At 34.5% G+C, this 25329-nt stretch overlaps 1 protein-coding gene across 1 annotated transcript; it reads right to left on the minus strand.

The window, feature by feature from the left end:
* Nucleotides 1-947: 947 nt before the first annotated feature.
* Set2 (SET domain containing 2) lies at nucleotides 948-24406 on the minus strand. Its single transcript, XM_088234143.1, has 17 exons — nucleotides 24159-24406; nucleotides 21750-23741; nucleotides 20351-20479; nucleotides 19137-19436; nucleotides 18288-18372; nucleotides 17980-18195; nucleotides 15600-15820; nucleotides 13918-14284; nucleotides 11918-12345; nucleotides 10864-11062; nucleotides 8783-9586; nucleotides 7383-7548; nucleotides 5301-5426; nucleotides 5106-5212; nucleotides 4428-4598; nucleotides 3236-3433; nucleotides 948-2244 (listed from the first exon to the last, which is right to left on the minus strand). The coding sequence occupies exons 2-17, from the start codon at nucleotides 23705-23707 to the stop codon at nucleotides 2086-2088; spliced, it is 5634 nt and encodes a 1877-aa protein (XP_088090269.1). The 5' UTR covers nucleotides 23708-23741; nucleotides 24159-24406; the 3' UTR covers nucleotides 948-2085.
* Nucleotides 24407-25329: the final 923 nt, after the last annotated feature.

Raw genomic sequence — 25329 nt, forward strand, 5'->3', positions numbered from 1 at the left:
CCGATTAAAGTGACACAACCAGGAACGACCCATGCCTGTGAACTTGCCCGAACTCTCTAGAAGACCCAGTATGATTCTTCTTTGTAGCTCTTTCTTTATTAGTTGATAACTTCATCATGATTTCCCTATCTGCACCTTGTGGTGCAAAGGGCGCCGCATTGGTCCATTTAATCCAGTCCTCTGTTACCATGAAGATCATGTTACAATCCCACACTTCAGGACTGGTTCAGACTGGCGAGAGTGGTTCAGAATAGCACCCCAGGATGATGATGAAGTATTGCATAGTAAAAAAACACATTTTATAACCACGTGGTAATTTCAAAATCAGCATTTTTGAGTTAACCACTAAAATCACATCTTTGTATGTTCCTCCATTAATGCTACAAATAATATTATGATTTGAATGCACCACTCGTATATTTATAGCATTCATCAAGGAGAAAACGAAGGTGTGTTTTTAGTGGTTAACTCAAAAATGCTGATTTTGTAATTACCTCGTAGTAATGGCCCCACGATATTAAGTCAACCCGACAGGAATCAAACCTTAGGGAAGTAGAATTGAATGAGAAATGTGTGATATTTTGTGTCAATTTGGGTCTTTAAAAACTGCATAGAAAATAAATCAGTTATGCCTAGAGTGACAATGAGGAAGTTGAGTGGTTTTCTTTGTTTGTTAATAGACTATCAATCTAAGCCAAAAGAAAATATTTTTATGTATCGTATTATCAGTGCTATGATTTTATTGCAATTTTGAAAATACTCCGCCTGTAATGTCATAAGTTCTCTACGGTGAGTTCTGCTGATTAGTGAATTGGCTTCCTGTATAAATCCTGATTGTCTTATATGTTGCACCTTTTATATATGATTTTACAAATGATTTTTTTTTCAGCTGTCATTTTTTATATTTTTTGTACTAGAGCATACACAAATAAAATAAAACAAGGTAATTCTTTAAGAAATTTATTGACTGTTTACTGAGAGCAACTTTCCATTTATGTATATTCATGTAAATACATGTTTAGCAAACCGATATGAATATTCAGGCTATTAAAATTATTTATGTTTATTAGAATTGCAAGCTTTTATATACAAATATGTAGAATATTTACAATGCATTAGCGAGGCTATACGGAACGTGTATCAAATCGATAAGTTAAATATTTACCAATATACATGCAAATAGGATACGTATTTTAAGAAGTTAAAATCCATTTTTCAGACCTCAGGAATGAAACAATTAGTCATAGAGCATACTGGAATCACGAAAAATAGAAAAACAATAATTGACCTCGTAGTGTCAAATAAATACAATTATGCATCCAGAATTTTAATGCCATTCATGCCAATTATTATGCCTCCTCCCGAAACAAATTTAGGAAATAAAATGTCAGATTGCACACATAAATGGAAAGTTATCAATGTTGGCAGTAATTTATTCTATGTTTATTGGAATAATTTTCCATAAAATAATCTTCATTTTTACACATCAACAACTATACAAACATAGTAAAGTTCATAAAAGAAATTTACACCATGATAATGAGTCAGAATTCAGCTCCACAATTTGTACATAACATTTCAATGCAAGATAACTCCAACCATATTAACAGACATAAAAAAATATTTATGTAAGCTTGAGCCGAACACCTTACACAAAATAAACATTCTATCGTTCAGTCATATTATAATATATAAGCTACATAAATATGTATAAAAAAATAACTAAAATTCATTAAGCTCGAATCTCCAAACCTTAAAAAGTAACAAAAACGTATTTACAAAATTTCCCTATTATGCAACTGGTTAATCAATTTATATACACAACAAAAGAGTAAAAAAATATTTTTCAACTAAAATAATATATGAAATGTGTAATGAAAATAATAAATACTCTAATAGTTTAAAATTGACTAAAATCCATATTTCAATCGAAATTGAGTTGAAGTTTGTTCATTAACACATATGTATATGTACATGCAACAATAAGGTAATATTATTTATCAGTCATATGATAAAAGTACAGGATCATAATATATATTATATATACATATATGTATGTAACATATATGTAATCACAAGTCTAGTTTAGTCCATTTCATCCGGCGGTCGCTGATACACTGGCCCGAACTTGGCCATGTATTTCTTGACAAACTCTTTAGCTTTCTGTTTTACAGAATCATTGCAATCTAATCCGTTTACATCCTTGCAGTGTTTCAGCTCCTTTAGCATCACGAAGTGAGTTAGCTGGAAAAAACGTTTTAAGGGAAATCTTTAAGCGCTGTTTAAAATTAATACTATTTACATTTCAGGGACAATTCCCTAATTTGCGTGAACTTTCTGACAATGGCAAAGATTAATAAGAAATTATGAAAAGGGGTGGATGTTGAATGCTGATCAAATCTTACAAAAAGTTGTTTTTAAATAATAACGGGTTTTCCATTAAGGGCGCACGAAATTTAAATTAAACAAGTTGTGTATGAGATATGATTACATTATGAATGGAATATGATAGCGGACAAATGGCCACTGCGGCTTCGCTGGACGGCGCGTATCTCAGAGGTCCAATTTTCGATGAATCTCGATATTCGGGACGATGGTAGAGCTGGACTAAATACTAAATTCACACCAAGCAGAGACTATTTCTGGATACATTTCCAACATATGGATCTCATATAGATTGTTTTCTCCCCAAGTGTCAATTTTGATTTTTGCATAACCATTTATCAAAAAATGGGCCTCGTCGCTGAAGATAATTTTCCGTATGAAACATACCTCGAACTGAGCACTCATTTTGATAGTCAAGTTTAATGATTTGCACGCTTTGCTTAACAGTGTAACTTTCTTTCAAAGATAATTTGCCCAATATTCATTAATTCTAAATTTGAAAGGCGTAGCTTCACAAACATGTCCGCTATACACTGTTAAAGTTCGAGCACCCCTATTGGAAAACCCTATATATTGTTGAAATTTATGTAATAATTTTTATTACTAGGACAAGTAGATTTTAGCTAATAATATGCCATCATTTTTATTAGCAAATATGGCACAGATTTATTAATGAAAAACAAAATTTATAGAATAGGAGTTCAATTTTAAAGTTGAAATTTTAGAAAGTTCATTGAACGCATACAAATTTCATATGCTTCAATAAGATCGTTCCTTGTTTTTTTTAACTTTATTAGTATCCAAATATGCACATGTGTTCTCGAAAACCCACTAATCCTTGTAAGATTACCTTCCTGGCGAGATGTTTGAAGTCGGCTGTGTTGGTGATGCGGCCCAGGGGGCACTCTTCCCTGCGGAAGGGGTTGAGGTGATGCACCATAACTCGCGCCATGCGACTGCGGAACACTTCCTTGGTTCTCCGCTCTGAATCCTCACCCACTATCTCTATTTCCTTCCTCTTCCTCGATGAAGAGATTGGCTGAGGAACCTGTGCAGTAATGATACATTTACACCCGCATCAATAAAGCTTTCAGCTCTTTGACTTTTCAGAAATGAATTGACATCAAACCCGTCTCAGACGCTACGATCAACAAACTAATTAAAAAATATTTGTTGTAGTTACAAAAATGATTAGTTAACTTATAGCTGATATTATTATATAAAAAATTAAGTACTGATTAATATTGATGTTTTTTGTTGATATTTCTTGATAAAACTCCATAGTTAATGATTATTTATTTATTTATTTTGTTCATTAACGCCCAAAAGGCATTTACAAAAAATAAAAATTAAATACATGCTAACATACTAAATAATAAAAAGAATATACAGAAAAAAATTGTGAAATTAGTTAAAAAGGATAAGATAAAAAGTTTTACAAAGTAAAAAAAAAAAAACCATAATAACAAAAGTGTGCAAGTAAAAACAGTAAGCATATAAACAAAAAATGCAAAGATATAAGCTTATGAAATAAATTCTGTAAAGCAAACAATAAATAAAGTGTTACGGTAAGCAAGAAAGACATTTTTAAGTTAAATTAATAAACAAGCAAGCATATATTATCATGAAAAAATAAGAAATAAAAATATGTATCTATGAAATGCGTATTTGCCAATACTACAACGCAATTTGATGTAATAGTAAAAAATAAAAAACAAGTATAAGGTAATAAAAATAAACAAGTAAGTATTTTTTTTTATGATAAAATTATAAACAAACTTAACAATGAAACTTCTTGGTTTAGTTTTACTTTTTATTATTTTGACCAACGAGCGTTTTCGCCTAAGTAGGCATCTTCAAGACTGAGATGCCTACTCAGGCGAAAGCGCTCGTTGGTGAAAATAATAAAAAGTAAAACTATACCAAGAAGTTTCATTGATGAGTTTATTTATAATTTTATCATAATCATCAAGTACTGATTGTTTAGAAGTTTTTAGGGAAGCATTGGTTCCATCTAATCTACGGACGAATCATGCACAAACCTTAGCCTTTTTCTGTTTATCTTTTAATCTCTTCTTGTATCGCAATATAACTTCCTCATTTTGTGCTGCTAATAAAGCTTGGTGTTCCTTTCTTCTCCGTAACTTTTCCTTGTTTTCTTTGTAACGTTTTAGTTCTAATTGGTTCGCTAATCTATCTTCTTCTCTCCGAGGCTGCAAGAAGACAATTCATAAAGCGTTAAATTGTACAGATTGTTGCATATTATTATTATTTATTAATTTACGGACGTATTACATCCATTTAACAATGGTAAATACATTTCTTTATAATATATACAGGTACAAATGAAATAAAATACAACTAAATTAAATTAAATCTAGGACAAAAATTAAATAATAATTACTACCTCGAGACAAGATCTGGTCTATCTTAGTGATTTTTTAAATCTAGAAAGACTTGCACCAAAAAAGTCCAGATCTTGTCTCGAGTTTGCAATGCGACACAATCGGGACATTGATGCATGCAAGCCATAGTTTGTGTTGTGCTGATCAAGGAACAGCACATTATTGTTTCACGAGCGGCGGATCGAGACATTGAAAGCCATTAATTTGTTCCAGTAACGATGGTATATCAATTAAACCATTTAGTAAATTAAACATAAATAAATAAAAAACACACAATGAATAAATATAAACATAATTAATAAAATTTATGCTTACACTGATAATCCAACAGTTGGTTACCAATCCAGGCCTCTTCTTCTTTAATTTCTTTGGTGAATCTAAAATTTCTAGGCCGTTTTTGCCAATTATGTCTTCTTTTAAAACTGTAAATTAAAAAAAAAAAAATACACAATTTCCTACTGTCAATAGCTTATAAAATCAAAATTTTGTTTCAAAGAAATAAAATCATACCTCTAAAGATACCATCGACTCCTTCTATAATTTTAGTTTTAACAGGTGAAATTTCTTCACCGGTTTCCTCTCCATTCTCGTTGCCGTCAACTTCGTTGCTGCTATCTTCCTCATCCGAACTATTATCTAAAAATATGTTATGAATTAGTCTGGAAGTCTTTCTGATTTAGTGAGGTTAACATTAATTTTGAATTGAGCAAACACATAAGCCAAGAAAAAAATACACAACGGAACAAAAGAGTTATCAAAAATATAAAAGCCTGAACAGCATTTCCGGAAATGGCCTAACATTTAGATTATTCAAAGAATTGTGATTCTTCATGTAAAAAATGCACCTTCTCTGACCACCTTCAAGAAACACCTGAAACATGACTACGGATCATTAGAACCCTTTTTATTATTTTTTCTTTAATGGGCTGGTATTTTGAACGGAATTGCACGCAAACAGATTGCTCTGTTAGCAAGTATTTAGTATGCTTTTGCGTTCAGAATACCACCCCTGGTTCCTCTTCCTGTCTCCTTCCAAATTCATCACCTGATTCTATATTCCTTATTCTTTAATGCGTATAGCATAATGTGTTTAAATGTGCACGCATTATCTCTCCATTAAAAAACGGCTGTTATTTTTAATCAATTAGGTTTTTTCATGTAATGTATCTTTTGTTATATATTATAATTTTTACGAGGCACATCCAGAAAGTAAGAGTACTGTTTGGATTTCGTGCTGTGAGTTTTTTTCTTCCAAAAGTTGGCAACACTGAATGGTAGTGGGGGGTGTCCTGAACACAACGAGCATCGGCGACCCTCGTTAGTACCAAAACTTGCCTCGTAGTGTTCGTTTCTGTGAAATATGTCAATAAGAAATCCCGCCAAATGCAAGGAGCGCGCTGTCATAAGGTTCCTTTTAACGAACTTTGTTGTGAAGCACGAGAGTAACACCGATGGGGAGTTGAACTGACTACACTTAGACTAAATGCTGGAACTGAGGGAGTGCATTGAGCTGATTTGGTTGGGCTGACTTACGTTACCACACCCTGTGGTCTCTTTATAAGCCGCGGCGCTCTTTTGTTTTTCATATCTCCATGGTAGGAACGTACTGAAGGATGTTGCTCATATTTAGACGCATGTTTTATGTGCAATACTGTTAAGTCTTGCAGAATGTGTTGTATTGTATTCAATATAAAATGACGACTTGCATGTTCATTCATTGCTCTATATTTCAGGTGAAATCATTGCAGGTGAGTGTGTGTCATCGATCAATGGACTATGGCCCCCACATACTTATTCTTTGAACTTGAAGAATTAAATAAATAAATAAAATAAAATAAAATATTTGATATCACATTGCAAACTATTCGATTTTTTCAAGTTAGCATAGAACCAGGGTTAGGTATTTTGCGAAATATTTCTATACGAGATGGTCAAACCCATTGGAGACATTAAGATAAAGACTTGTTTTATTAGCAAATTTAAATAATGAGATTTCTTAAAACACATTTACAATAAGTTCATTAGGTTTAAACCATTGTAATGTGCAGATCCATTTAATACTGCAAGTGAAAATATTAATTATTGTGCCATCACCATATCACTGAATAGTTACTGTAGATTAAATATTAGTTTTATTTATTTGGTTTCACAATACGCCCAAGGGGCATTTACAAAAATAACATGGGTAAGAACAAAAGAAATAATAATAAAAAACAACATATTATTTTGTAAAAAAAGATGTGTAGGAACCAAAAAAGGACGCAGCAATTCAAATAAAAAGTAAAATTCGACATAACAAAAACTAGAGAAAAAAAATGTTAACACATTATTAGTTATGCACAAAAAATACATAAAGAAAACAGAATATAAAGTGAGAGAAAAAATGTTCAAGTACAAAATTAATAAATAGGCTAAGAATCGATCTGTGTGGGACACCACATATGAGTTTAATTTTTCTTTAATGCAAGCTTCTCAGTTGATTCTTTATAAAATGGAATATTATGTCAGGGTCGTGGTTCAAAAAATAAATGATTCTCACTGTTTTCGAATGTACTAATGATGTTTGAAAACAATGGAAGATGGGAAATTTACCTTCCCTATGAGGAGCGGGAGAGTAGAGCGGGGGCTCCCACTGTGGAATTCTCAGCTTGACATGGTAATAGTATGTACGGCCTCGGGCATCCTGCATAGACCTCCACCGTGAGGGGAGACGGACTGGAGTCCAGGGGGGAACCTCCGGGGCCACATCTGTAGACTCCTGAAATAACAATAAAATGAATGAGCAGTATTCACCGAAGGTTCGATTTTCATTTTACTATTTTAGACATGACAACAGTAAACAAAGTTAAAGATATACAGTAAAACTTCATTTTTACGTTCCTCGATTTTTACATTTTCCCGCTTTATTAACTGAAATATTAAGGTCCCATTTTTTTCCATACGTTCTCATTCAAATATTCCCCTCCCCCCTTAATTAACATTTTTTACGTTTATAATAACCCCGGTTTTACGTTGAAATTTTTTCAAAACTCATTCGATATGTCGAAAGACGAGCCGCATCGCCGCGTGAATGGAGAATAAAATCGATGTAAATAAAAAAATGTGCAAATTATTGTCGCAAACTAAATTCAATTGACAGTGCAATTATTGACCATTTTGTTTAAGTGTCTAATTTTAACATTTTTCCAAATAGTGACATGCAATTGACGCATGTTTAGGAAAAATAAAATCGTTACATCAATAAATTACCATGCAGAAAGTTTAAAAATTTGGCAATATAAATATTATTTGAAGTTATAAACATAATGTGAAAAGAAGTTAGTTATCATAAAAGTTGAAACATTTTTGCCGCGATGTAAATGACAGTTGAAATTCTGTGGTACCATACTAAAAAAAGTGATACCATATAAATAAAATTTCCCAACATTTAGGGGAAAAATTATTTTAGGTTATTTTATGCAAATTTAAAATTCTATTTTCGTTTTTTTTTTTTTACACATAAAATAATTTTAACATGCTGTTTTTATTTCAAATAAAAAAACTGATTATATAATATTGTTTGAAAAAATGTGAAAATATTTTTAGTGAAATCATTGAAAATAGGTAAAAAAAATATTGTCAATTTCCTCTTATCACCGTTTTTACAACTTTTCTGGAAGTATATGTACACTACAGTGTAGAAAATCAATAAAAAAAAATTGTAATTCCTAGTTTTTCCATACATTTTTCATTTCCTCACTTTAGCGTTTTCCTCAGTTTTACACTTTTTTTCTTGCTCCCTTGAAAAACATTAAAAGGGGGTTTTATTGAAGTTCAAAAAGAAAAAGTTCAAAAACTACTAAATCTATGTTCAGGGAACAACGGGTTAATACATTTTTTAGCTTAAAAATTAAATTTTGTTAGAAGAAAATAAACGGTTTCTCCTCGACACCTTAAGGTAAAAATGAAGAAATTATTATTTTATTATTACGATCCAGAATTTATATGCATACCTGATTTTCGTCAGTTGGTGTCTGTATTTGAATCTGGTACGGTAGTTCCGGTGGATAGAACGGCGGATTTTTTTGGATGGGTTCTTCCGTCGGATATGGGTAGCCAGTTGGCATTGGGATGCCCGGCACGAGAGTAGGGATACTCTGAGGAATAGGGGTTCTAGGCCTCGGTGGCACAGGAGGAGGGGGGTTCATTATTATGATCTGGTTTGGTATCTCCGGAACAGGTTGATGAGGAAGGGTCGGAGGCTTAACAGATATAGGGGTGGCTGGGAGAGGAAGCTGCTGCATGCTCGGAGGTAGAGGAATATTTTGGTATGTGGAAACGGGCGTGTGGGGGGAAGGTGGAGGGGGAAAGTTAGGATTTGGGCCCAAAATGTTAAGATTCTGCCCCATAATATTAGGGTTCTGCCCCATTATGTTGGGATTCTGCCCTATCATGTTAGGATTCTGCCCCATCATGTTAGGATTCTGCCCCATCATGTTAGGATTCTGCCCCATCATGTTAGGATTCTGCCCCATCATGTTCGGATTCTGCCCCATCATGTTTGGATTCTGCGCCATCATCTGCATGAAGCCAGGATTAGGGTAGTTCGGCTGCATGGGAAACATTTGTTGCGGCGGTCCACAGTACTGGAGCATGAAGGGCTTCTGCTGCATGTAGTCGGGAATGTATTCCACCGGCATGAACTCGGGGGGCACGAAGCCAGCCATACCGGGAGGGAGCATGTAGTCGGGAGGAGGAATGCTCTGTAAGCCGTTCATCATCATGGGACCGAAAGGAGGCGGACCTTGTGGCAAAGTCTGAAAAACGAAAATTATTTAAATAAAATATCCAATGAAGTAATTGAAATTTGGTTATGGCACATTGGTAGAGACTAGAATTATGTAATATACAGAAGAATATCATGTGAACCATTTTTTTTTTTTTTTAACTTTGGACTATTTTGCAAATTTTATTTGATATGAAATAATAGACATTATTACGACAAGGGAATAGGTTGATACATTTATATTTTAAAGCTTTTAATTCAACAGAGGTGACTTTTTCTGAATGTATTTATTTATATGGCCATTTTTAAGAACATATGTATGCATAGAAAATTATTATAAAAGAAAGTAGAAAGACACAATGGTATATAGTAGACTTGGTGGAAGTAGAAGCGGGAGAGAGGTTTTTATAATTGTATTTGATTCAGTGATCATATAAAAGAAGACAACTTGTTATCAAAGAAATCAAGACTGGTATGTTTGTTGGCAGACCTAAGAATTTCGGGCATAGGGGAATAAAAACCATAGTTAGTTCTATGGTTATCGGTATGAAAAAGTAAGTTTTGTCTGAGGTTTCTAGTTAGGATACAAGATATGCAGAAAAAAGTTTCAATCTAATGTGTTATTGTAGCACCAATCCTCACATTATTGTAGCTCACAATATTACTAACTAAGGTACATCGAAACCATGATACTCTGCTCTATAAGATATTGCGTTTGCTTTTACATTTGATGACATTGATTAAGAGCCTTCAAAATGGAATTTGTAAAATAATATAATAGATAAGGAGAATAAATCATTCACTAATTTGTTGTAATTTTTTATTGTCGTGTCTTCTTGTTCTCATTTGGAAGAAAACTGACACAACTTATGTTAGCAACCAAAATATTTGAGTCATTTTCACTTTAAAGCTTGTCCTGTCCCAGCTACGTGAATAGCCCTGACCGTGCAGGACAGGACAATACAACAATTTGGCCATAATTCAGACACAAAAGGTAAAAAATGAATACGCGACGACACGTGTTACAAGCGAGTTTGCAAAATATACTATTTCTTTAAAACTAAGATGCATTGGAATTATTGGAGGTCAAACTAAATACTAAAAATGTGGCCATTGTCCTAATGTCCTGTCCATACGCGTTCATACAAGGACAGTGTGGCCTGTAGCCTACCTGTCTCGGACGATGTCCCCGTCGATCGCCCTGTCCTCCAAATTTCTGTTCACACGAGGATAATAGGTCCAATGCTGGGATAGGGCAGTATTGTCTTGTCCTCGTGTGAAAACTATTTGAAAGAGGTATTTTCATACCTGCATGTATTCAGGTGGGGGCCACTGCTTATTGGGTACAGGAGAAGGCAGCAGGGTCCTCCTCTTGGTAGGCGGCGCCCCGGCCGGGGGCACAGGAGGGGGCAGGCGGACCCTCTGCTGTTCTTCGCGAGCCGCTCGCTCGGCGAACTCACGGCGACGCTCCTCTTTGCTCAGAGAACTCGGAACTCGATCTTCGGGCCTGGGATAGACATATTGATTACCATCATCATCATTTACTCCACTCAGATATGCATAAGGCACTGCATTTTTGTTACAGATGATCAGTCTTATGTACGAGGTACCATTTTAACGATAAAATACTACAAGGTGGATTTATTTGCCCTCATTTTCCTTGTTTTAGGGTTTTCACCCGAGTAGCCATCGAGTCGAAAGCGATCGTCCAGAGTTTGGGTTCTATTTCACACACAGAACTGTATTCTACATCCGCCCAGACACAGAAAAATAGTAACAAATATATTGATTATAAAAGGAGGAAATTTCAAACGGCGAACTTATAAAAAAGGGTATTATTGTTATTTAGTAATCAACAAAAAAAATTGTACTCTCAGGAGTTACATAAAACTCATTTCGGGACAACATATGTAATTAACAATATGGAAGTCTAGGCTTATGACCTGTCATTGGTTGGTTTAAGTGGCCACTTTACACACTGTGTAACATTCACCATTCTCTATAAATGTGCATGTTTAAACAATAACAGAATAGATGTTTAAACAATAAAGACCTACGGAAGGTTGAGTGAAGATACTAAAATTTTAAGAAATTTATTTATTTTAATAATAAATTCGTTAACTACGTATTTCATTCTTAAATTCACAGATTTACAGTTTATTCTAAGATAACACTTAATTGTACGTTAAAGAAAAGACACCATAAAAAAACTTTAAATGGCTCCCCCTGCATATGCAGCTTATAGTGACATGCACCTATTTAACTCAAGGACACAGATCTATTCCAATACATTGGTGATAAATAGCAAACATGATGAAATAAATTTTACTTATATAACAAAGTTGCCTTTATCTATACTGACCTAGGGAGTGGTCTATGTGATACATCGGGACTGGGCGGGCGACTTCGTTTCTTGTCTCTGTCTCGGGTGTCTCTGTCTCGTGTGTCTCTGTCTCGAGTGTCTCTGTCACGGGTGTCTCTGTCTCGGTTGTCTCTGTCTCGGTTGTCTCTGTCTCGGTTGTCTCTGTCTCGGTTGTCTCTGTCTCGGTTGTCTCTGTCCCGGTTGTCTCTGTCCCGGTTGTCTCTGTCCCGGTTGTCTCTGTCTCGGTTGTCTCTATCTCTGTCTCTGTCTCGGGTATCTCTGTCCCTGTCCCTGTCCCTGCTGTACCGTTCCTCCCAGCGGCTCCTTCTGGAGGGATCCTTGTCCCGGCGTGTATGCGGCTCGTTGGCTTGCCTCTCGTGCTCTTTCATAAGTTCGATCCGCTCTCGTTTCGGGATTTTGAATATCTCCTGGAAATCAAAAAAATGTTGATGTGTGCCCGTGTGCCCAATCCAGTCTCTTTCATTTTTCTGATAACAAAGCAATAAATGAAAATAAACACAGACAATTTATTTATAATAATTTTGTTTGACAATTTATTGGGCATTATATATATTACACCCTAAATGTAGCGGTTGGCGAAGAAGTGACGTAACCCCACAAATATGTGGAACTGAGATAATCGCATTCAAAGTTTAGCCATGTACATGTCCTGTATGAAATTGATAATGGTGTGGGCAGTGCCATTTATTGATGGATGGGAAAAGGTTGGCCCAATCACTTCTAGTTTATAAAACGCATGGTTGTAACCTTTTCCGATGTTTAATTCAATTTATGCCTATTTGTCGGTTATGTCATATCAGTGCTGACCGCCTCAAATGCCAAACCACCACAAAGATAGGAAGAAACATTTTAATTTGACTATTATTGCAAGACAATAAAGCGCTATTTCACACTGATACCAGATTTTGGAAAGAAAGACATTACACCGAATCCACAAAAAAAAAATGGAGTGACAATATTGATTTAAACTAAATTGAGAAAAGCTAATAATTTAGAGAACCAAACCACCCAAAAAATACTGAAATGCTCAAAAAATATAATAAAATAAAAGATTAAAAAAATAAATTAAAAAATTTAGAGCACTCTTGAGGTATTATGTATATTATGAAAATGGCACTACCTACATAAGTAGTTAATAATAATAAAATAGTATTGGTTCATTAATGTTTTAAATTAGTAATTAACAACAAACAAAACTATCACGCAATTTCCCTGTAGGCATAGGCAGTGAATAGCCCTGACCGCGCAGGACAGGACAATACAACAATTTGGCCGTAGTTCAGACACGAAATGTTGGAAAAGTGAATATGCAACAACGCGCTTTACAGGCGAAGTTGAAAAAAGATTATTTCTTTAATACCAAAATGTATTGGAATTATTGGAGGACAAACTAAATACTAAAAATATAGCTATTGTCGTACTGTTCTTCTGCTCATGCACGTTCATTCAAGGGCAATGTGGCCTGCGGAGATAGCCTGTCTGTCTAGGACTATGTCTCCGTCCGTAGCCCTGTCCTCCAAATTTCTGTTCATACGAGGACAATAGGTCCGATGTTGGGACAGAGAGTCTAATACTCTGTTTTTAGATGCAGACCTCGCTTCTAATACATTTATTAATTATTCTGACTTTTAACGTGTCTAATTTCAAGTATTTGTTGGATTCGGTCATGCCATGTCTATCTCGGTCTCCCGGATTTTTTGCATCCACTAACATTCACATCATAAATCTTTTAGGCCGTCCTTTCGCATTAGTACATATCCAAACCGATGCAGCACTTCTTTCTTAATTTTGTCAATAATGTTTGTCACAGCCTTACATAATACATGGATCTTGACATTTGTCCACCCATTGTACATTGCCTGAGAGATCACATTTTGACAGCATTTATTAAATATTTAAAGCAGATTGTATTAATTTAGCAGATCATTAAACGACGGGATTAGATCAATTTAAGAACAATATAGTATTTTTGTAATTACCTTTAACTGTGACCACCTTTCCAATAACAGTGTACACAAGCGCACAATCTCTTCCTTCTGTAGTTCAGTATGGAACACAATGTCGGGCTTCATCCCGGCCTCCGTACCATCTACGACCTCGGCCGGGGTCAGCGTCGGTGTCTCCAACTTGTGGGAGAACTTGAAGGGCACTTCTATGGGCAGGCCCGTGTTTTCGTCAATCAGCACAGGAGTACCTTGTCCACTGTTATCGCTAGAGTCCTCTTTGGGAGACTTGTTAGGGCATGTGTCAGAGAGCCACTTTTCTATATACATGATAAGCTTACATTCTTGTAGAATCGTCTTATTAGGAATTGGCAACTTTTCCAAGGCAGTTAACATATCCAGTCTGCAAAAAAAATAAAATGATTGTAATAAAATAAAAGTGGCTTCTTACTTTTTGTAAAAAAATGTCTTTTTGGAACAGTGAAGTTCAGCGCTACAGGAAATTTGATATGAAAAAATATTTTCTTACACGCGGTAAAAATTGGAGCATTTAATTGCACGGCGAAGTTTCTCAAAAACGTATGAATTTTTTTTATAAAAATGAACTACTTTGGACAAGTTCTTTAGAATCAACCAATGATAGAGTGTTGTGATAGATTTCCTTTTTCCGGGAATGCCAAGGCACCAATCAGCAGAACTCACCGATTAGAAGTTGTGACATCACAGGCAGAAAAATTATAAAATTACAAAACGTCCATAATACGATATAATTTTTTTATTTGATTTAGTTTGATAGTCCATTAAAAAAAAAAAAAAACCACGGAACTTCCTCAATAAATTCATCAGAAGGTAAAAAAAATTAGGAATTAAAATTATTATCATATCTCTATGCATAGGGCACTCATTGATACACCGAATGTAGCGTATACCGATCATCCGTGACATAAAGGAAAGGTGATCGCTTCAGGTGCTAGTCCAGAGACAGCGAAATATTGCAGTAACACTGCAACCTCCTTTAAAACAAACATTTCATGTCTACCCTACCAGACGAATCGAGCCTGGGACCTTAAGAATGGTAGACAAGCTCTCCTAACCGAGACGGGCTTATCTTTGATGCATTTTCTTCTTTCAGAAATTTTCTCTGAAAGCAGTCATCAGCTCAAAATCACTTTTCTATGCTCCTGGTTCTATTTTTAATATACAATTATTCTTTAAACTTCTTCTTTATCCGAGAATCGGTCTCCACTCGACCCATCCACTCATCTGTCAGCTGCCAGCCTCTTCATTTCCTGATAGCTGCTACAGCGCACATCGGAAATCATCTGATTTATGTGCCTATACTTAAAAAATTATAATTACCACTATCTTCTTACAGAGCGTATTTTCTGTAATTTTAATTGTTACAATGAAAAGCCACAGTAAACTCATATTCTGATTTTTCCTACTAGAATTGTTATTTTCAGAAACCCAATTAGTAATTTACTAAATGCCATAAGTCAAGCCTACTTTAAAATGATTAAAAATAATATAAAATGTCGACTGCCTAAATTTTTGATAAAATGCTTTAAAAGATGCTTTTATGCAACAAAAAAGTCCGTAATATTTTTTTTGTAGATTCCTTAAAAATATTTCTATTGATATCTATTAAAAAAAATAGGAAAATAACTTTTGATTTAAGAGTAAAGATAAAGTGTGATTTAAATACTGATAATGAATACCTGAAATTGGCATTAGCATCTTGGCACCAAGGAGCCAGCAGTCTTAACCCTCTATAGTCCAGGAACAGGCGACGGCAGGGCAGGTCTGCCGCGGCCAGTAGTGCCAGAAGGGCCGCCCTCGCGGTCCACCTCTTGGCTCGCACCATGGCCCGGCAGAGGGATAGAGTGTGGGACTGATTCTTCACTCCACTCCTGCCTAGCATCTCCATTTCCTCCTCGAGCTAGAAATACAAACTTATATTGAAATTCACTTTTCAATATTAACAACCAACAAATTATATTTTATACGGAACTTAACGAAGCTTAGTGTGGTAATCGAAACTACCTACAAGGTAATAATAAATTGTAATTATGCTGACAAAAACTCAGTTCCATTATGAGTATAAAATACATCATAAAGGTAAAATCCACATATTTTTAGAAATGAATCGTACGATTTCTACAGAACTGCCTTGGAGTTGAAGGATTAATAGTGAAAACTGAATAGGGAAAGCTCTGGTGTAATTCTCGGAGAACATAAAAATTTTAATCGGGTTGTGGTCCCGCAGCTAGTGTCTCAGACTTACGGCTCAATGATCCGTGGTTCGAATCCCACTCTACCCCAACTTGATTCCCATTTTCTTATAGTGAGTTATTTACAACTCGTTTAAAATGGCCCTCAAAATGAAATATTTGGGTATATCATAAGAACGCAAATATTTCTTTAAAAAAAAAAACATGTGATTTTTTAAGGCCAGGGTGTTCTGTCAAAAAAATATACATGGGATGGTTGCAATGCATCGCAAGTTGATATATCGTCACCGTTCAGGCAAAAATCACTGACCCTAAAAATTACAATTTTGAGCATAAAATATGTTCTTTAAGAGGTAAACGTCACCAAGACAACTGAGTCAGAATGTGTGTGTGAATTTGATTTGTTTTTAACTGTATGACTTTATATTATTATATGCAAACATAAAAATAAAATTATATCTTTGAATAAAAATGCATTTTTAATTACATTATAATAATTATTTCTAACATTTCTTTCCTTTCACTAACTCTTACAGCTTGCATTATCCAGATTGTAAACAAGCAAGTCACGTAACCAAATTTTAGTCACCTTGCCTCAATAAAAACTTTCCGGATATATAAAAATGTATCTGAAAGAAAAGTTACCAATGGAATTTATTAGAAAGACATGAATTAATTATGCTGTGTACACAAAACCTCCAAAACACAAAAACCGGATTTTTCCTTGGTACCCCAAACATTCAAATTTAGATTTCTCAAAATGACGTTTTTTGGGTTATTGACTTTTTTCTGAACGGCGACGATAAAATAATGGCAAAAAAGTGAATTCAAAATTCATTACAATGTAAAATTTTCAAATATATTTACAGCAATCTGATCCAGAATTGAACATGATCTCGTTATGGCAATGTATCTAGAGATGTAGTACTTCTCGAGTTGTAGCGGAGAAATTAAGTCTTATTATTTTATCTATTTATTTATACTTTTACATTGTTTGTTTTCTTTTTTTTATACAGAATAATGTTCCCTCACTGGGGTGTCCCGTGTCGAGGGAAACATTTTACGAAATGTGAAACATGCCTAAGATTAGCTATTTAACAAAGTTAACATAATAATAACAATAAAAAAACGTAATTAATCCAATTAACCTAATTATCATGAACATAATAAAGAATAAAAAACTAAAATAATCATAAAAAATATAACCAATTTATATAGACCATCAGAACAAATTTCATAAACAGTACGCACATTTTACCTATTTGGCTTGATCCACTCATCGATTCGTGCGCAACCCACCTCCACTTTCCATTTCTTAATAGCAATTTTATATTGTGAGAACTTACTAATTGTCCTTATGGATAATGGAAGCAGATTGTACACTTTAACCGAGTAGCAGGCCAATCCTTTTTGACTGAAGGTTGTATTTATTTTTTTGCAGCATCAGAGTGGAGTATCTAGTAACTCTTGTATTTGTAACGGAAGGTAGAGAATAATGTTTACGTGCATATAGTAACAAAGATTTTACATAAAGTTGTTTTATAGATTTAACATTAAGATTTTCAAATATGCCAAGAGAGCTAGTTCTGATTGGGACTCTTAAGATCATTTTTATTAAAGCTTTTTGTGCAATTATTATTTGCTTGATCAGTGTGTCATTTGCACATCCCCATCCAATTATCCCATATTCCAAAACTGATTGAGTTATTGGGTAATATATTTTTACAAGATCTTTTAGGCTAATTATATTTCTTATAGTTTTAAAAAAGTAAATTTGCTTTTTAAATTTATTTTTAATATGATCAATTTGACTAGTCCATCTTAAATTCCCATCTATGTAAATTCCCAGATATTTAATTGAACTTACATCAACATCCTGTAACAATTCCTTCGCAGCTCGCGCATATTTCTTGGGTCTATCTCGTTTCTTAACAGCAATATCTTCTGTCACAAGAGATTTAGCTGATACGTCTTCAACGACTTCATGTTTGGCTTCTTCCTTGATGTCTGTTACCTCCAATTTTCCTTCTTCTATTTCAGATTTTATTTCAATAGCTTTGTCTTTATCCTCAATTTCTTCTTCCTAAAATGTTATGAGAATAGTATATTATGTACATAAGGAAACATAAGGGAGTAAAAGGTTCTTATGTTTTAAAATTCATAAATCAAACGGACCTCTTCTTCAGATTCTGTGTCAGGTTCCTCACCGATCCATCCGCGACAGTTGCCGGCTTCACAGTAACATCTTTGGGCTTCTTTTCTATAATAATTTATAACAAAAAATATTTGAAGATGATAAAGGGGATATAGTATTTTAAATATTAATATAAAATACACCCCGAAAAATGAGTTCATTGTGTATTATATTTTAAGAGCCGGTTTTATAAGCATCCTTAAGCTTGATACCATGTAGGTACAACATTTCAACTCCTTGGTGCAAAGTAGATTCGAGAGCGACAAGATAATTCAGGGCTACATGAACTGAAGTGCTCTCTTACGATAGAGAAAATCCAAAAGAAGTTTCTGAGATATCTTTACATGAGAGAGAGCGGGGATTATCCTTGGCTATACTTGATCAAGTAACTCCAGGGCATGCATGGCTACAACAGTTTGGAGACTAGAAGGAATGTGTATTTGACTACATATTTTTATTGATTGTTGTGCAGTATGGTGGATAAACCTTAGATTATGACGAGCATTGGTTGGGATGTTCCTGATAACTACCTAAGGCAGCGTCAGCATAGATTGTTTCATATTCCAATATACAGGACCAGCCTGCTGATGGTTATGCCTATTGGAAAAGCTACCGCAATGCTGAACAATGTAGGGGTTTTCTAGAGCAGGATTCTCCTACGACTTTTGACAAGAGTCTCTCTAATGTATTTTTTAATATTTTTACGCCTTAAATTTAAGTTTGTGGTGCACATATTATTCATGAAATAAATTGATTTGAACATATAAAATATTTGGTATAACTGCAGATTGCAGACTTTTCAAAAATGTTTATTTATTTATTGAACTTACCCATATCTTTGAAATTGGTAATCAAAAGTGATCTCATCACCGAGATTAATATCCCTCTTGCTGAAGAAGCCGATTCTTAATTCCCCATTTACCGTCCACTTCTGGGTCTCCGCGTTAGGATCGCAAGAATGGTTGATGAAACGGGAAATATTTCCTTTAAGTGTGGCATCGATGACCGCGTCTCCTTTCAGAGCCATAAAGTAATGATGGCGATTTTTGTCTGCCGAATACTCTTCAGCTCTCTGGTTGAAGTGCTTAGAATTAAGCACTTCCCCAACATACTCCATGAGAAAATCCCCTCTGAAATATAGGTAGGCACATTAAAAAAATCCATACTGATACTATAAATCGGTACTGTGATGGCAAAAGGTTATATCTGTCACAGACACTATTTTACAGGAGAGCAAAAAGAAAGTTTCAAAATCAGTTGGGCAGGGCATTATAAAAGATAATTCCACGTATCTAATATCTTTATCCTTTTATTATTATAGCTTTATCCTTTTGCCCCATCAAAAAATATACTATTTGGGACATTTTTTGGAACAAACTTAAAAAATTTCAAAAACTGGCAAATCAGCTGCGGGATTGGAAACCCTAGATGAGACTTAAAATTATAATAAATTACAGCATGGTTTTAAAGTGAAACTTCAACAGTTGCATTCTTAACATGATTGAAAAATGATATAAAAATCCAATAAATTTAGTTTAATCAATAACTATCGTCAGTGACCGGGTATTGATGTGACCGACATTATATTTATTAAAATGCAAACAATGATACTAGTAGATAAAAATTAACTGATGGAAATATTTGCTTTCAGAGAATTACCTTATTACCCCCGAGAACACAGTTGAAGCGCGCATTCGAAGAAACTACCAATGAGTGGTCCCTGTTATAGTTCTTATAAAATTTAAATACATTAAATTCAAATACTGTTTTTAATTTATTACCATAATTACATAAAATCATGATAGACAATCCTCACTTTTACTTGTATGTAACAAAAGTTTGTTTAGTCTCCCACCAGTCTGATGATGTCGGTCACGATGAAACCCGGTTAGTGGTATTTTTTTTTTTTTAAAGTGGAATAAAACTTTTTATTGAGAATGCAGCTCCACTAAGAAATGTCAGTAGAAAACTCAATCTAATAAATAAATTTGACAAATGATAAAAAAACCCGATTCCAATAATGTGAGATAATATTTTTTCTTACCCTGATATGTTGGATTCGGCTTGAATACCGAGGCCCTTCTTCTCAGTACGCATCACACAGAGATCAGAATACTGACGGGATTGGAATCTTCTATTTGTACATCGGTCTCCAACAGGACATCGTGAATTACTAAAAAAGAGGTTTATACATTTATTAATAATATAAATAGATTTAAAGGATGCACCTCGATACACATTAGGACTAGTAAATTTCTTTACTATAGTAACAGTGAAGATGTGATGAGTAGGATGTATGAAGTAATAGTAAAAACGATTCAAATCCGAAACTTGTAATATTTTGGATACATCATTAGACACCCAGAGAAATATGAGATCCTACACCACAAAATTGAGAGCAGAAGGGGGCCTGGGAGAAGAATTTCCTGGCAGTAGAACTCGGGGCAGTGATATGCCAAGTCTTCAGTGGAGCTTTCTCGGGCATCCATTACTAAAATAATAAGAGCCAACATGATCGCAGACCTGCACCCACCCAGAGGAGAGGAATAGTAACATGTAGAATAATGAAAGTTTCATTAATTTAATTTTTAAATTACCAACATTGATATTGCATGCAAGAATGGCAAATGTTGAAATGAAAAACATACATTTGAACTAAAAAATTATAGAAGTGAAGTCTAGTAATAAAACATAATAAATATTCACAAAATCTTTAAAAATGAATAGTAAATACATAAAGATTTAATACTATTTTAAATATGTCCATAACAAAATTAAAACTAAATTCATTAACAATATGTATCTTTTTTGGGTGATCCTGTGCAAGTTGGATTCGTTCCTACGTTTCGGCTACCATTGCCACAAAACTACATACTGTACAAAGAAGATACATATTGATAACAGTGACCGTGAAAAGCTAAACTCCTATTTAAATTCAGTAATTAATTTATTACTTGTAATCTGTTATTGATTTAAATAGATTGAAATAAAATTAAATGAATAAAATTGATGTATTTGATTTTGTCACTTTTAAACACGATATCGATATTAATAATTTGGTTAAAAAAAACATTATTTCTATGCATTTGTATTAACATAAGGGAATTTTCAAATTTATGGTATGTATTTAAATGTAAAACATTTCTTTGGAATATGTATATACGGTTTGCCCAACAAGGTGCTTTGAGGCAAACATTTTTTGTGCTGGAATAAATTATTTATCAAACAAGACAAATATTTTAAAACATACACAAAGTGATAATACAGAATAAATCTGACCCCTTACAAATGGATAAAATCACTTATCTCACTAATAGAAAATGATTCAGTGTAACATATGGGGAGTTATTTCTAACTACATAATACAAAAATGGTAACATTGATTACCTTACACATATTTAAATGTATTTCTGCAATAAAATAAATAAATACATACGACTTACCACTCAATCATTAATAATCTATTAAGGCAATCTTCTCCACAACCTAATTCTCCCCTTTCGATTTCTTCTTTGGTAAGAAAACAATCGCAAGTCATTTTACGAGCTTCTTTACTAATTGTTCTTTCACAATGGTATTCATTTTCTAAAATAGTTTCAAACTGTTTGAGTCTCCTTTGCGTGGCTTCGTCGTCATTTTGAAAATTCGGTAACTTAGATTGGGTGATACCCACAAAGTCAGTTTTTAGAGGAAAATTATCGTTGCTTTCATTTATGACGGAAAGTTTGGAGCCGTTAGCGTTGGGGCTGTGCAGCGGCGGAGTTACGGGGGAACGACTCCCCAATTCCATCTCGCTGGAGCGTCTCCAACGAGACTTCACCTTCACAGGCTTCAGGTCGCTGTCCAAGACCGGCACTGGAAAGGAAGGGGAACTGAGAGGAATAGACACAGAAGGAGACGGAGAAGATGGAAAGCTATCCGGCGAGTATTTAGAAATCGCTTCGCAAAGATTTTCCGAAACTTTAACTAAAACTTCTTTCACCAAAGGTGTTTCTGTTTTTTTCTGAGGAGCGCGAACTAAACCGTGTCCTTTTGATCTCTGTTTCAAAACGCTAATAGTCTTTATTCTATTCGATCTCCTCACTCCAGATGCACTAGAACACGAAGAAGAGTCTGTGGAACAACCGAGATTAGCTTCGTTACTTTCGCAATTCATATTGTCACCTTCCAACTTAGTGCCGCTCGGTGTTTCTTCTTCGTAATGATTTGTCACTACTGGGAAAACTTCTTGTGATGAACTTTGAGAAATCACAGATTGAGGAATAAGTACGGGTGATGATGCGCGAGAACTGTTTTCGGGTGTGTCTTTGCTTTCATCGGCAATGTCCATAGAAGAGGATTCAGGTTGAATGAGATCACAGGGAATTAATTTTAAGTTTTCGAGTCTGTTTTGGAAGTCGTTTACAACGCAATCTTCCACAGTTTGGACAACTTGCTCCGAATTTCTAACGAGATCTACGTCGGAAGAGGTTGGGGGTGATTTAAGAACTTCGGGTGTTTGTTTCGGTTCTGAATAAATAATATCTTCCGTTGTCAGGCCGAAGTAGAGGTCTTGATTATCAGAACCATTTTCTTCTATTATTTCGTAAACTGTCATAACTTCATCTTCTTCGTTATCCCGCGAATCCCCTACAACTACCTCGGCGATGTCAGCTCCGTCGTTGAAACATTCCATCCCGCTAGATGGTGCATTCTCCGAGACGGCAGGAGACAGTTCCTCTTCCACTATCATGGGATCCTCGCAGACTACTTTGTATCCTCTTCGAGGATCGCTGTTAATGATGAGGTTGAGAGTCGGGTCCGGCAATTGAGTATCGTATGAGATTGAATTTAAATTGATCGGAGTATCTGAATCGAGGGTATTCGAATCCCCGGAGCAGTGAATAGTTTCCAATATGTTGGAATGTAAGGTCTTTTCAGCAAATGTTTTCTGATTTTCAGAGCTAGAGGAATCGTGATCGAGTTTGGAAAATGTTTTTACCAGAACAGAGTCAGAAGTGGGAGCGCAATTAGTGAATTCTATAGGCGTGCTACAATCTGACTCGGAACTCACGCACGGGTCTACTATCCTCACTTCCACACCACTCCCAGTCTCACTGTCACTCCCGCTGACCTCGGAGTTGCCGAGCAGCTGGTACTTGGAGTCGCCCAACATGAGGCAGCGGTACTTGCCGAACTTCTTGTGACACAGCGAAGTAACGGGAACGCAGGAGGGAGCTGCCGTGTGGTTAGAGTCTTGAGAGTCATTCTCTCCGGAGGCGTCCTGACTGCTGTCCTGAGAGTTGCTGTCGGCCGCTGTAGAGGTCTCGGTCGCTATGGATGGGTTTGTTTTGGCCGACTGTCGAGTACTTCTAGTACTGATAGATCGGCCAGCCGGTGGTACTTTTTTCTTACGACCCATTTTAAACTATTTCGTGAAAGGTGTGCGGTTTAACCTGCAAAAATAAATCGGACGAAATAAGTCTACAATCATTTCGGGCCGCAAATCGAGATCAAAATACACAGTTTCAGCCAATGGTTTCAGCTGTCATTTAGAAAGAAAACCGTCGAGATTCCATTGTTTAACGTAAATAAAATAATTATTTTTGACGGATATTCGGACATTTTGTTTTCGAGCGAATAAAAAGAAACTTATTGTCCGAGAAAAGGCTTAAAAGTGAAGAAAATCAAATGGTTTTATATATTTTCAACTCCTTAAAATGAAATACGCCAAAATAAAACTATAATGAACCAAAAAATATTTATAGTGTACAAAAAATGCAGACTAAATAAATAATTATTTTGAAAATAGTACATTATTTTATTTGTAAAAAAAGTGTGCTTTATTTTTAATAAAAAAATTTAATAATTACCTCATACAGCTTCAAAAAGGTGAGGAACCGCGATAAAACCGCGTATGTAATATTGGCAGTTACCGCTGTATATTCCTCCAAGAACGGCAAAATATTTCTTCTGAGGCATGATACATCCCAAACTATTGTTTTAAAATGCGTTCTATTCGAGGTTTATTGATAAAATAATATAATTTGGACAATTTACAAGGCAAACCACCGCAACACACTACATTGGCCATTTTGTTTATGTCATTTTCTTTCTTACCGACTCCACAAATTTTAAAATTCCACATTCCTTCCATCGACAACAGATGCTGCTCAAAATAAGCGACAAGCGGCGAATGGACAGAGTTTAAATTCTCAGTGTCGACTTATTACTTTATATTAGATTGATAGGACAATACTTACGATTATAATAATATGTGATGACTATTCTTAATTCTATGGATATGATGTTTACATAAATTTGAAATATATGCATTATAACTTATAACATTACTTTTTGGCACATATTTATTTAATTGAAGCATGGGTACAGAAGTAATTACAATAAGGATGTCAATGTTTATTAAAGTAAAACTGGTTGAAATTATTTCAAGATAATAAATTGATCAAAAGAATTATGGGGACAAAATCAAAATGATTTTTTTAAAGAATTTACAAGCACTCTGAATCACGTAAATTTTGTTGTATTTTTTATTAATTCTACGTGTAATTATGCCTTCAATAATCGTTTTAAAAAATAAAACTGTTGAAATATTTTAATTCATGCTCTTTTTTTAGGGAATTATATACACATATATTTATATATTTAAAGATGAACGTTTTGGTTGTAAGTTTTCAAATTCTACGGTACGCTTTGTGCAAAATGGCCATCGAATGACGTTCAAATTCTGATAAAAACGCATTGTATTTTTTTTTTTAACCAAAATAACTTCTTTGAAAAATTAGATTCCATGAAATGGGTTTTTTTATTTTTATTTTTTCATAAAAAAGGGGAAACCTTCATGTTACATAAATTATCAAGACTAACGTGGTACCAGATGGACCATTAATGCGGGCAGTGAATGATGACGATGATATAATAAAAATACTAACAGTATCTTAAATGTGTTAAAATAATTCATTTCTTTACTCGTGGCATCCTACAAATTTTATCATTGTTAATTTTATTTTATTACTTGGTATG

The sequence above is a fragment of the Micrasema longulum genome, unplaced genomic scaffold (assembly GCF_059751315.1).
Source record: "Micrasema longulum isolate JH-2025_06_02 unplaced genomic scaffold, ASM5975131v1 h1tg001207l, whole genome shotgun sequence".
NCBI lineage: Eukaryota > Metazoa > Arthropoda > Insecta > Trichoptera > Brachycentridae > Micrasema > Micrasema longulum.

What these genes read in the sequence shown, in the direction of transcription:
- Set2 (XM_088234143.1), bottom strand. Translation starts at nt 23,707, where the DNA reads ATGGGTCGTAAGAAAAAAGTACCACCGGCTGGCCGATCTATCAGTACT. An exon ending in AAAGGTGGTCACAGTTAAAG is followed by an intron (nt 12,346 to 13,917) that starts GTAATTACAAAA and finishes TTTGATTTCCAG; the next exon opens with GAGATATTCAAAATCCCGAA. An exon ending in CACCAACTGACGAAAATCAG is followed by an intron (nt 7,549 to 8,782) that starts GTATGCATATAA and finishes TTGTTATTTCAG; the next exon opens with GAGTCTACAGATGTGGCCCC.